At 44.7% G+C, this 12,305-nt stretch overlaps 1 protein-coding gene across 1 annotated transcript; it reads left to right on the top strand.

The window, feature by feature from the left end:
* Positions 1-523: 523 nt before the first annotated feature.
* On the top strand, positions 524-10,254 carry GGCT (gamma-glutamylcyclotransferase). Its single transcript, XM_056118332.1, has 4 exons — positions 524-742; positions 5,600-5,745; positions 6,692-6,827; positions 8,958-10,254. Exons 1-4 carry the CDS (start codon positions 599-601, stop codon positions 9,099-9,101), a joined length of 570 nt encoding a protein of 189 aa, XP_055974307.1. The 5' UTR covers positions 524-598; the 3' UTR covers positions 9,102-10,254.
* The last annotated feature ends 2,051 nt before the right edge of the window (positions 10,255-12,305 follow it).

Genomic DNA, 12,305 nt, shown 5'->3' with positions numbered 1-12,305 from the left:
ACACACACACACACACACACACACACACACACACACACACTCTTTAAAAGGAGGAAAAGTGACCAGGGGGGCTCAAGGTGCCTCTAACGGGGGCCAGCTGCTTCGGGACAGGAACCTGGGCGCGCTATTTCCTGCAGTCAAGGGGATCCCCAAGGCATTAAAGGGGCTTTTCTGGGAAACAGAGGGTCCTTAGGCAGAGATCAAGGTCTGGAGCGTCCTGGGAGAACTCCCGTGCCTGACAGCCCAAGCTCCGCCTGGCGCCCACCTACCCACCAATCAGAGGGCGTCTTGAGCTGGAAGGTGGGACTACCAAGAAGCGTGTCCAATGAGGACTCAGTCTCGTCGCCGCAGGACAAAGTATCTCTAGAGTCGGAGTGAAGGGAGTCGGCGGGATTGGCCAATCACAATGGGGGCGACTCAAGTTGTCCGGGCCGTGGTAGCCAATCGGAAGGGCGCTCTCCGCCCGCCCCCGCCCCCGCCCCCGCCCCCGCCCGCGGCGTGGGGCGGCGGGGCTGCAGACTGTGGCCCCGCGAGGTGCCCTGGCCGCTCCTCCGCCTCCAGCTGCCCATCTCTCGGCCGTGCGAGCGTCCGGCGGGCCATGGCGAGCTCGGGCTGCACCGGCCTGCGCGGGCGGGAGGAGGACGAGAGCTTCCTGTATTTTGCCTACGGCAGCAACCTGCTGACGGAGCGAATCCACCTCCGAAACCCCTCGGCCGAGTTCTGCTGCGTGGCCCGGCTGCAGGTCAGTGTCCCCGCCCCGTGCCTGCCACCCCACGCGCTCGCCCGGGGCTCCAGGGTCCCGAGAAGCCGTTCCCCCAAGCCCCGCGCGCGGTGGGAAGCGGGCCCAGAAGGCTGGGGCTCCCGAGGGCCGTGCTTGAGGGTCCTCCTGGCTGTCTCTTCCTGCACTCCCCGTTCCCCCCAGGTCACCCCAGCGCCCCAGACCCCCTTCTTAACGTGGCCATACCCCGCGCATTCCACCTGATCCTGCATTGGTGTCTCCCGGAAAACGGGGGACTGGGAGGGGTCAGGGCATTCACCCTGGGCGGGTCTGTGCTCCAGAACTGCTCTCCTGGCATTGGGTACACCTCTTTCCCTGTCCCTGAGCTGGGCCTGAGAGGTTCTGGAAGCTGGAATGTGCATCACACCCACCCTCACGCCTGGAGTCAAGTGAGTCTAGAAGTTGATGCCTGTCTCAAAGACCACTGCTCTTCCGCCCAGTCATTCACTGAGCACGTGTTCTCCCATTCCTAGACATAAGCAAGATCCAGTGTTGTGCGTCGAGGGCCTTCCAGGCTACAGGGGGAAATGTACAGATAAGTCATGCAGCACACCCAGTGCTATTCGTGGCGACCAAGACCATTGGGAAATGCTGCTTTCTGCTCGTGTCCTTGGTGTTCTCAGTTGCACTAAGGGGCCAGAGAGATAGTACAGTGGGCCAGAGAGATAGTAGGGCACTTGCCCTTGCATGAAGTTGAACCAGGTTCAATCCCCAGCAACCCATAGGTTGGATTCTCCAAGTCCACCCAAGATTGATCCTGGAGTGCTGAGCCAGGAATAAGCTCCAAGCACTGCTGGGTGTAGCCCCCAAACAAAACAAAACAAAACAAAAAAAAAAGAAAGTCACCGATATAAGCAGAAATCCTGTATTGAAAGGGTTCTTTGAGAGCCCAGGATTACCCGGAAGGTTGCATCTCAAAGCTGACCAAACAGGCAGGCACAAAGCACATGTAGCAGCTGTTACTGAGCCACAGTGAATGAACAGAACCTGCCCAGGGAGCCACTGCTGAACTTGCAACCGTGAAGTCTGCCACTGTCACTGCACGCTGCAGTTCCTAAAGTCTGGAGTGGCCACCCCCAGGAGGGGGTTGCTGTTGCCCCTGGGCATAAGTTTGTAATTCAGATCACAATGAGGTGGGGGACTAATGGGCCAAGTCTTCCGCAGTGTGTCATGCCCTGACCTCCGGCAAGCTGGGAGAACCGACTTCTGTCATTGAAAGCTGCTAATTGGGAGTCAGAAGGTGCAGTATCTTTTAGAGCAGCCCTTATTTTCATTCTGTTTGTATTTTATGAAAATACTGTGTTTTTGTGAAAAGATGTGCCACCTTTCCAGCTCCTGAGACAGGGAATTCCCCAAATATGGCAGAGAGCTTCAGATGCTTATAATCTGTGCTTATAATCTGGAAAAAGGGGGAAAGAATATCAAGTCTGTGATTTTTTAGTTACAGGAATGGTCAGTCTTAAAAGGGAGGCATGCCTTCCTTTCAGTTTTGCTGTGAATCCAAATGAAAAGAAATGGAAGTCTTCGCAGCCAGAGGGAAAGTGGTTAGATCTTGCATGAGAAGGACCTGGGTTCAAGTCCCAGCAACTCATATGGTCCTCCAAGCCCCATTGGGAGCAATCTCTGAACACAGAACCCGGGTTAAGCCCTGAACATTGCTGGGTGTGATCCCTCCATTCCCCCCCACCCCCCAAAAAAGAAGTCTTAAAGTAATGTCAGGAGGGGCCAGAGAGATAGTACTGGGTAATATGCTTGCCTTACATGTGGCTGATCTCAGGGTCACTCCCTTGCACCCTGTATGGTCCCTGGAGCACTGCCAAGTGTGATCTTATCTAAGAGACAGGAGTGATTCCTGAGCCCCACCAGTGTGGCCAAAAAAAAAAAAAGTTCCCACTGTGCCAAAAAGGGAGAGAAATATCCCTTTAGGGATATTTATTGCTTTAGGAGTGTATGGATTGGGGGTTTGACCCAGCTGAGATGTTCTGTAAAGTCCTTCCTGAAATTCACCTTTTATGCTGAGACTAGAATTATTTTGATGGGAGGGGTCGTAGCTGGAACAACAACAACAACAAAGCAAAATGGGAGGAATAATGTGTACGACAGACCCAAGTGTGGTCTAGAGTTTGGTGTGTGCCGTGAGACTGGTGAAACAGGAAGGACGGCGTCTGACAGGTACACAGAGTCTGGAGGAGATATTGGACTTTATCTCAAGGATCCATGCCGAGATAAAAGTAAAGATCAGATCTATGTCTTTGAAAGCTCATCCTGGTTGCATGGGAAATGTGGATGATGTGGACCCAAGGAGCAAGCTTTAGCAGGTTGAAGCAGAGCTGGCCACAGACAGTGGCTCGCTGAGCTAGAGCAGTGACTGCAGGGCAGAGAGCCTGGAGTTGTTAGGAGGCAGCAGCAGAATTGCCCTTGGCGTTTGGTTATATAAATCACCAAGGAGGCACTACTAGAGAAGATCTTAGGGGCTTCCCAAGCAGTGCTCAGAGGTTTGGGGGGCCTCTTCCAGGGATACTCAGCCAGCTGGGCAGGTGGTTTGGGTCTGGTGACCTGGTCCTGCTCTGGCCCAGCAGTGCAGAGCACCCTAATGGTGCTCAGATAACCGTGCAGTGCCCAGGATAGAATGTGGGACTTTGTGCATGCCATGCGTGGCCTCCAGCCACTCTGAGCTATTGCCTGACCATTGGCATGTTTGTTTTGTTTCCTTTTTTTTTTTTTTTTTTTTTTTTGCTTTTTGGGTCACACCTGGTGATGCACAGGGGTTACTCCTGGCTCTGCACTCAGGAATTACTCCTGGCGGTAGCTCAGGGGACCATATGGGATGCTGGAAATCGATCCCAGGTCGGTCGCGTGCAAAGCAAACGCCCTACCCGCTGTGCTATTCCTCCAGTCCCTGTTTTGTTTCTTTAGACGTCATTATCCACGATTTAGTTTTAGGCATACAATGGCTCAACACCAACCCTATCAACCATTGTCAACTTCCATCCACCAATATGACTTTTTTTTTTTTTGATAAAACAGGGTGGATGATGGTGATCTTTCTAAAGAGCAGTGAATCAAGTTGGAGAGGGAAAAAATCAAGATTTTGAAATCTAAGACTATTGAGTTTGAGATGTTTGTTCTATATCCAAATGAACAACATATGTGTAAATGTTTAATTTAAATTCACTGTGGGCTTGGTCATTTTCTAAGCACTTTTTAACATGGGGCGGCTACCTGGCAGTGCTGGGAGGCTGCTCCTGGTCCAATACTCTTGCTCTTGGGAGTGTTCTGGGGACCATGTGGTTCCAAGACTTCCTGCAAAGCATGTGCTTCAGGTCTTTGAGCCATCTCCTTGGCCTACGTACTTTTGAAGCTCAGTAGAAAGAACTCAGATGGATTAGAAGTTATTGAATTAGCCAGATAGATGTCTTTGCATGCCTACCATTCAGGATACTCAGGTTCAATCCCCGGCACTTCATGGTCCCCATAACACTGTCAGGAGTGCCCCCTGAACACGTGGCCTTAAGAAAAAGAAGGTGGCAATTGAAACCAATGGAGGAGATGAAAATGTCTTGAGAAAATTGCTGAAGGAATGGAGGAAAGGGCTGAAACTGAGCCCTGAAAAAATATGCACATTTTAAGACCAAAGAGTAGAGGAGTTGGCAGAATAGAGCTAAGACCCAGAACAGCCTGAGAGCCAGCAAGGAGGCATGGAGAGAGTGGAGAAGCCTGAGTTAGAATGAGCTGCAAAGTGGAACAAGATGAGGATTAGAATTTGTTTATTGGCTCTCATGTGGGGTTTCTTTTGCTTTCATTCCCAGTGGAGTTTTAATTCTGTCAGATTGCTCTATATCCTACCATAGATACTTGGTTCTAAAAGAACAAATACCCAGGATGCCAGTCCAAGGGCCTAGGAACTGAAACCACCTTTCCCCTCTAAAGTTAAAAAAGTGTTTTAAGAAACTAAAAGCTTGCAGGGTTAAGAATATAAATATTAGGGGACTGGAGCGATAGCATAGTGGGTAGGGCATTTGCCTTACACGTGGCCGACCCGGGTTTGATTCCCAGCATCCCATATGGTCCCCTGAGCACCGCCAGGAGTAATTCCTGAGTTCAGAGCCAGGAGTAACCCCTGTGCATTGCCGGGTGTGAACCCCCCCCAAAAAAGAATATAAATATTAGCTTTATTATTTAGTTTAATCTTTTGAATTTGTTGTGAAGGAAACGAAACACTGAAAGAACAGAAAAAAATTCTAGATCACTCATCCTGGTATGGATTTTTGAGGGGGAGCTACTCCCAGGGATATTTGGGGAAGCATTCCTAGTGAGACTTGGCCTGGCATTGCCCTGAAGTGTTCATCCTTAGCCCTTGAGGTTTGGGGGCCACACCCAGTATGACTTGGAGGGGTCTTAAGATGCTGGGGATCCAACTCAGGGCCTTTAGCATGTAAGATATGTATTCCCGGCCTTTGAGCCATCTCCTGAGTTGCAGTTTCCTTTAAGTAGAGTCTCCTTTGCAGGGATGCTGGGATCCCTGGCAGTGCTTGTGTGCTCTGGAGGACCATGCAATGCCAAGGGGTTAAAATGAAGGGCCTTGTGCATGCAAGGCGTAAGCTGGCCGATTTGATCTCTCTGTCCCAACTTCCCCTCTCTCTGAGAGGAGACACTGAGCTAGAGACCTGGCTCCTTTGCTTGCTTCTGGTATACAGGAGAAATTCAAAGTGAATGTTTTAATTCTACAGAATTTTTAAAATTTATTTTGAAGAAAAGTTTATTTTGAAGAAAAACCTAGAATCAAGTAAATGCTCATCTATCATTTGGTTTCCTTTGTAGGATTATAAGCTTGACTTTGGCAATTCTCAAGGCAAAACAAGCGAAACTTGGCATGGAGGTATAGCCACCATTTTTCAAAGTCCTGGCGATGAAGTTTGGGGAGTAGTGTGGAAATTGAACAAAAGCAATTTAAGTTCTCTGGATGAGTAGGTGACTTCTAATTATATGTTAAATAATTTTGAATTCAGAAAGTGATCACATACAAGTGTGTTTGTGTGAGTGGGGGGGGGGGTTCAAAACCATATACCAGATATACTCTTTAAAGTATTAGGATTAATATAAACAGTTTAATAATGTGCATTTGTTTAAAAGAAAAACCTAGAAAGTTTATACATTCTGACTGAGATTCAGGGGGTCATTTCTAATCTCTGCTGTAAAAGGTGCAATATCTTTTATAGCAGCCCTTATTTTCATTCTGTTTGTCTTTTATAAAAATATTGTGGTTTTGTAAAAAGGTGTGAAAATTTCATCATTACCTACTTTTATTCTTTAAGTCAGCAGTTGAATCAGTTAAAAATAATATGTAAAATTTTAAAGCATGTTATAAATGCCTTGATACTTTTTATAAGAGATCTTTGAAGAGTTATGTATAGAACTTTCTGTAACTAGAATTCTTGAGAGTTGTGTGGCAGAGAACTCAATACAAAGAAAGTTGGCAGGAAAAAGTAGGACTTGAAAAGAGCTTATTATTTAACATATCTGATTCTTACTTCTTTGTGGACAAGAATAACTCTTCATCTCTTCTTTACTTTGGCTAAATACTTTCTTGCTAACACAACATATAATTCATTTTGGTAGCTGACAAAGCACTGAGTTAGGGCTAAAGATCAGAAGAAGAGTACTGACGTGTGATTGTAGATAGCATAAATTTTGAAGAGTTGTCAGAAATATGCTGAGTCTTAGACTTTGTAATGAAAATGTGAAATTTAATTTTGACGTTGTATCCACAAGTTCGGCAAAATCCCCAAACACTTGGAAAGCAAGTGCATGTGCAAATAAAGTGTTAATCGTATACCATGACTTGACTTAAAGACCTTACCTAGAAATTAACTTGGCCAAGTCCAAAGTAAGATTTGGCTGGTCTGGTTTCAGGCAAGAAGGTGTTAAAAGTGGAACCTATGTTGTAATAAAAGTGACTGTTCACACCCAAGAAGGAAAAGAAATAACCTGTCGAAGTTATCAGATGAGGAATTACGAGAGTGCTCCCCCATCACCGCAGTATAAACAGGTGAACTACTGACAGATTTTCGGTGATTCTTTTTCAGTTTTTGCTGAAGTAGAGACTTTATTGATTTTGTGTGCTTAAGTTATCTATGATCAAATTATTTTATTTTATTTTTGTTTTGTTTTTGGGTTACACCAAAACCAAAGAATCTATGGTGCTCAGGGCTCACTCCTGGTGGACTTGGGGGACCATGTGAGATGCTGGAGATTGTATCCAGGCTGGCCATGTGCAACACAAAAGCCGCCCTACCTGCTGTACTATCACTTCAGTCCCGATGATTAATTCATTTAATTTAATTAATTAATTATTGCTTTTTTTTTTGGAGGGGTCACGCCTGGTGTTGCACAGAGGTCACTCCTGGCTTATGCACTCAGGAATTACTCCTGGCAGTGCTTGGGGGACCATTCGGGATGCTGGGAATCAAGCCTGGGTTGGCTGAGTGCAAGGCAAAAGTCCTACCCGCTGTGCTATCGCTCCAGTCCCTCATTTTAATTAAAATGCTTTAAATATAAAATTTCCTAATAAGCAAAGTAGAAAACGACTGCATCACTTTGTAATAATAGAATTGTCTAAAACTCTTTGAATTTTAGACACATAATTTCTTTCTTAAAGTAGAAAATAGTATGGACAAATTTATTTTTATATTTTTAATTTTCATTAAAATTTTTCTTGGTTTGGATTTTGGATCACATCCACTGATGCCCAGAGTTTACTCCTGGCTCTGCACACAGTAGTCTCTCCTGGTGGTGCTTGGGTGACCGCATAGGATACCTGGGATCAAACCAGGTCAGCCTTGTGGAAGACAAGTGCCTTACCTGCTGTTCTACCTCTCTAGCTTCACAAATGTATTTTTAATAGACAAATATATGTATATATATATTTCATGAATACCCAGATTAATTTAAAATTAAAAATATTTTATGGTTAGCTTTTGCGATTGGGGGTGTTCTACTCCCTAGCAATGTTTGGGGTGCCAGTGATTGAAGCCATGCAGAGTATCACTTGAGTCACATTTCCAGCCCCCAAACTCACTTTTATGAGGAAGAATAGAGTTCCTACTGCTGTTATGTTTTCTGTGTCAAATGGAGAGGAAAAACTCACACACTGCCTTTCAGAATCAGGGAAGCCATTGCTATAAGTACCAGGAAAGAGTCTGGGCTAGAAATGTCAGCATCCCATTTTATAGCCCAGAGTTATGGACTATTGGCAGGTGCAGTCAGGATATGGATATACCTGGAGTAGGTAACCCAGCTTCAGCGCGAAATATAGATCTGGGAAGTTCCACTGAATGCCGCTGCCATTTATACCTCATGTTTATTGTAAATTAAGAGTAAATTCCCTGAACTTCTAATTTTTTGTAGAATGGTGTCCAATGGTTAGGTAATTTCTATATAATAGGATATGTAGTTATAATGGGCTGGAGCAATAGCACAACGGTAGGGCATTTGCCTTGCGCACAGCCAGCCCGGCTGTGCTGGGTTCGATTGCTCCGCCCCTCTTGGAGAGCCCGGCAAGTTACCAAGAGTATCTTGCCCGCATGGCAAATCCTGGCAAGCTACCCGTGACATATTCAATATGCCAAACACAGTAACAACAAGTCTCAAAATGGAAATATTACTGGGCCCGCTCGAGCAAATCGATGAACAATGGGAGGACAGTGCTACAGTGCAGTGCAGTAGTTATAATACAAAAATTCATTCTGTTGGGTAGAAGAGATAGAACGGGGGTGAAGATACTTGCCTTGCATGCAGCGGACCTCGATTCTATCCCTGACAACATGCACAGTCCCCTCGACACCATGAGGAGTGATCCCTGAGCACAGAGCCAAAAGAAATCTCTGAACACAGCCGGGTGTGCTACTTCCTCCAAAAATTTTTAAACTATTTTTTGTCATCTTAAGGCAAATTGATATTCCTAAGAATTCATGGTATAGCTTTGGAAACTCCCAATATATTCATGCTCAATATGAGAGGAATATTTCTTCTCTTTTTGTTTTCAATCGTTTATTCTACAATGTTCTGTTGTTATCTGAACACTGATATTTTATACTTTGGTACCATAAATAGTACTGTAGTCTATTAAATTATGATCCTAACTAATGAAAGTTATTCTGTTTATTTTGCCCATTTCTAGGTCATTTGCCTGGGTGCAAAAGAGAATGGTTTGCCACTGGAGTATCAAAAGAAGTTAAATGCAATAGAACCAAATAACTATCAAGGAAAGGTCTCAGATGAAATTGAAGGCATTATAAGAAAGGAGGAAACAAGAACTCATTAGAACATACTAAAATATGTCTAAGGGTGTTTTTCCTGTGTGCTAATCGAAAGCATTTTTAATGTTTTTAAAACAAATCAGATATTTCTGTGTTTACTGTATTTTCAATAACGGACTGGAGAAATGTCTCACTTGGGTAATTTCTTGTTTCAGACTATACAAAGAAATAAGGTTAGGAGTTAGACGATTGAGGGGCAGAAGGCATCAGTGGGGATGGTGAATGGATGTGGGTGCTCCTTCTTTGAACACTACTCAAGAACATTCTTGCACTGTGGTGGACAGATTTGTAGTTTTACTGATGGTGCTGGTGGGTCGCTCTGCTATGGACTGTTTTATGACCAGCAGAAGTGTAAGCAAACTAGACAGTTGACCAGAAAAACTGAAATTAAAAAGATGGCATTTGTTCTAATGAGAACAAATGCATTTGTGACTTAATCTGAATCCTGCCTAAGTGTTACTTTTCATTTAGGGAGCTGGACTAAAGCAGTCACATGGACTGGGTCTTTTCTGGCTGTATCTAGTCCAGTCCAGAGAAGTGCTCCGTGAGTTTTGACTACTCATGACTCCTCCTCACCCGAGAAATGCAACACGGATGGCCACCCCCAGAAACACAATAGATTGATCATGGTTGGTTGTTGCATATTCAGAAACCTTTCACTATTGCCTCCCAAATTTTTGTGACTCTGATGATCAGTTGCATGACATAATATGGGGTCATAATCCAATCTTTTGTGAAGCTTGGGAGTAGAGGATTATTGCAGACTCAAAACAGGTAGTCTCGGAACAAACATCAATTTCTCTACTTTCTAATGGAGAGATACTTGGGTATGGCTCTGTGCCTCATTTTTTTGGTTTGTTTGTTTTAGGGTTTTTTGTCTGTAGAAGAAGAGTGAAAAATACCTATTAGAATTATTCTGAGGAGTACATATGAGCGACTGAATTTAGAACAGTTGTTAGCCATCATTATTGTTCTTCCTGAAGAATTCAGTTTGTGCAAGGCCATCATTGTAAAGGGAGTTGGAAGCAGAAGAGTCGACATTATGAGGAGGAAATGTTTTCTGAAAACTTTCATTGGATTCAGGGCTTATCAAGAAATGGTCATCTTAAATGTATTTACTGAATGAATAGAGGAGAAGAGTCATTAATAAAACAATGCTGGTTATTAAAATATCTTCTCGGTCTCTGGAACACAGTGAGCTGAACCTTCAAAACAGGTTACAAGAATGAGTGAACTTGCCACAGGAGCATAAGCTAAAATTTTGATTTGTTCTTTTGGGGTGAAATGACTAAGGATTTATTCACTAAATAGTGAGGCTGTGCCATGGAGTACAGGTGAAACTACATTATATATATATATATATATTTTTTTTTTTAAGGGAGGTGGAGGGATTTTAGCACACTCCACCATACTCAGAGCTTACTCCTGACTTTGTGCTCAGGCATCATTTCTATCAGGCCATGAATGGTACTGAGGGTTGAACCAGGGTTGGCTGTTCAAGGCGAGCATCCTACCATCTCTACTAGCTCTCTAGCCCTCATAGACCATGTTTTATAGTCCTTACTCCTGTCAGCTATACCCTCCAATGTTTTAGTTTTATCCTAGTTTTAATTTCTTCCAAGAGAATCACGTTTATCTGGGACCCCTGCTCCCAATTGTGGTAATATAGTGAGCAAGACTCAGACTCACTACAAGCACAAAAAATGGAATATTATTACACTAACATATTTTACCTACATAAAATGGCAACTTTGAGGAACTGAAAATACAAACACTAAAATCTTTAGTATGCTAACAAAAAAATTGGGTGACTGTGTGGGGTATGTGTGAATGGGGAAGTTCCCATCACGGATGGGCTTTCACCCAATCAGAGCCGAGAATCACGCTGCTTGATTGAGAGGCACAAAAACCAGTTTATTCCTCCAAGCCAAGAGGACGACACTCAGGCTGGGGATTCACGAGTTTGAGAGGAGCAGCACAGGTGCCCAGATGGTGATCCTGAAACCTTTCCAGCTTCCTGATGCCACACTGAGTCCAGCCTGGGACATGCCAATGTGGTCCCTTGTCCTTACACAGAATGGCGGGAATGGGGAAAGAGGAATCAAATTGAAGAAGTCATCAGTTTTTCCACCCTGCAGCAGCAGAAGCTATGCCCACTTCCAAAAGGACTTTACTTGACCCAGTACATTAGTGACTCAGCACACATCAAATGCTATTTAAAAAATAACAATGGGGGGACAGAGAGTTGGTTCAAGGGTTAAACCCCTTGCCTTGCCTGTGGCCAGCCCGTTAGATGCCTGACATTGATGGTTTCCTGCGCATCACCAGAAGAGGTCCCTGAGAATTGTTGAGTATAGCCCACAGCCCCAAACAAAGGCTAACACTAACTATACTGGTTTTGTTCACAGGGTCATACTACCAAATGGTATATTGAGAGATTTTTGTTTCTGCTAGTGATTTTAGTTCTTCTAACCACAACGTAGTCAGCATTACTGGCCTTGCAAGAAAATGAAAACTTTGAGGTACAACCAATGCTTGTGGAGAGAAGGCAGTAAATGAGCTAAGAAGCTTGAAAGTACTGGTAGAGATAAGCCTGGTGCTTTGGGATGCAGATGCCAAGAGCAGCTCAGCTGGTGGGTGGCAGGAGCCGGCTGAGTTGCTGAGTGAAGCCAGGACTCACCCCTGCTGAGAAGCCTGGTGATTTCCGGCAGAGCAAATACTCTGAAGAACACAATCTTAATTTGAAATTAAGAATTTCCACCAAACAAGGTCATTTTCCAGCTAATGGGTTATTGTTGTGGACACAATTACAATTGTACAACTGGGTTGGACTCTGAACGTTGGTCTTATTTCTCCAAACCAAGGGGTACATAAGTTGTTCTTGCTCACTTCAAAGACGGGCAGGATGCTCAAAATATGACAACTTCACACCGGTTTACATCACCCCCAAGCTCGGGGCAAGCTCAGCAGTGATGCAGGACTTAGAAGTGATACAGTCTGAAGTCTGCTTTTTGGTCTCCGTGGTGGTTGGTGCAGGGGAGACAGGAGGGCGTCAAACTCCAAGTTCGCTTTCTGCCCCTGTGAAACAGGCTTTTTCTCTTTCTCTTCAAGCTAATTTGGTTAAACCAGGTTCAATGGCAAAAGCTTTGCTTTGTGCTTGGTAAATGACAGGGATATTAATCGATCAGTTTATCCATCTGTGTGAATAT

This window comes from Sorex fumeus, unplaced genomic scaffold (assembly GCF_029834395.1).
Source record: "Sorex fumeus unplaced genomic scaffold, SorFum_2.1 ptg000037l, whole genome shotgun sequence".
Taxonomy (NCBI): Eukaryota; Metazoa; Chordata; class Mammalia; order Eulipotyphla; family Soricidae; genus Sorex; species Sorex fumeus.
The sequence above is the reverse complement of the archived record's forward strand: the minus strand, read 5'-3'. Positions and strand labels throughout refer to the sequence as shown.

Coding starts and splice junctions, on each gene's coding strand:
- GGCT (XM_056118332.1), top strand. CDS start 599: ATGGCGAGCTCGGGCTGCACCGGCCTGCGCGGGCGGGAGGAGGACGAG. Junction 5,746..6,691: donor AATTTAAGTTCTCTGGATGA/GTAGGTGACTTC, acceptor GTCTGGTTTCAG/GCAAGAAGGTGTTAAAAGTG. Junction 6,828..8,957: donor CATCACCGCAGTATAAACAG/GTGAACTACTGA, acceptor GCCCATTTCTAG/GTCATTTGCCTGGGTGCAAA.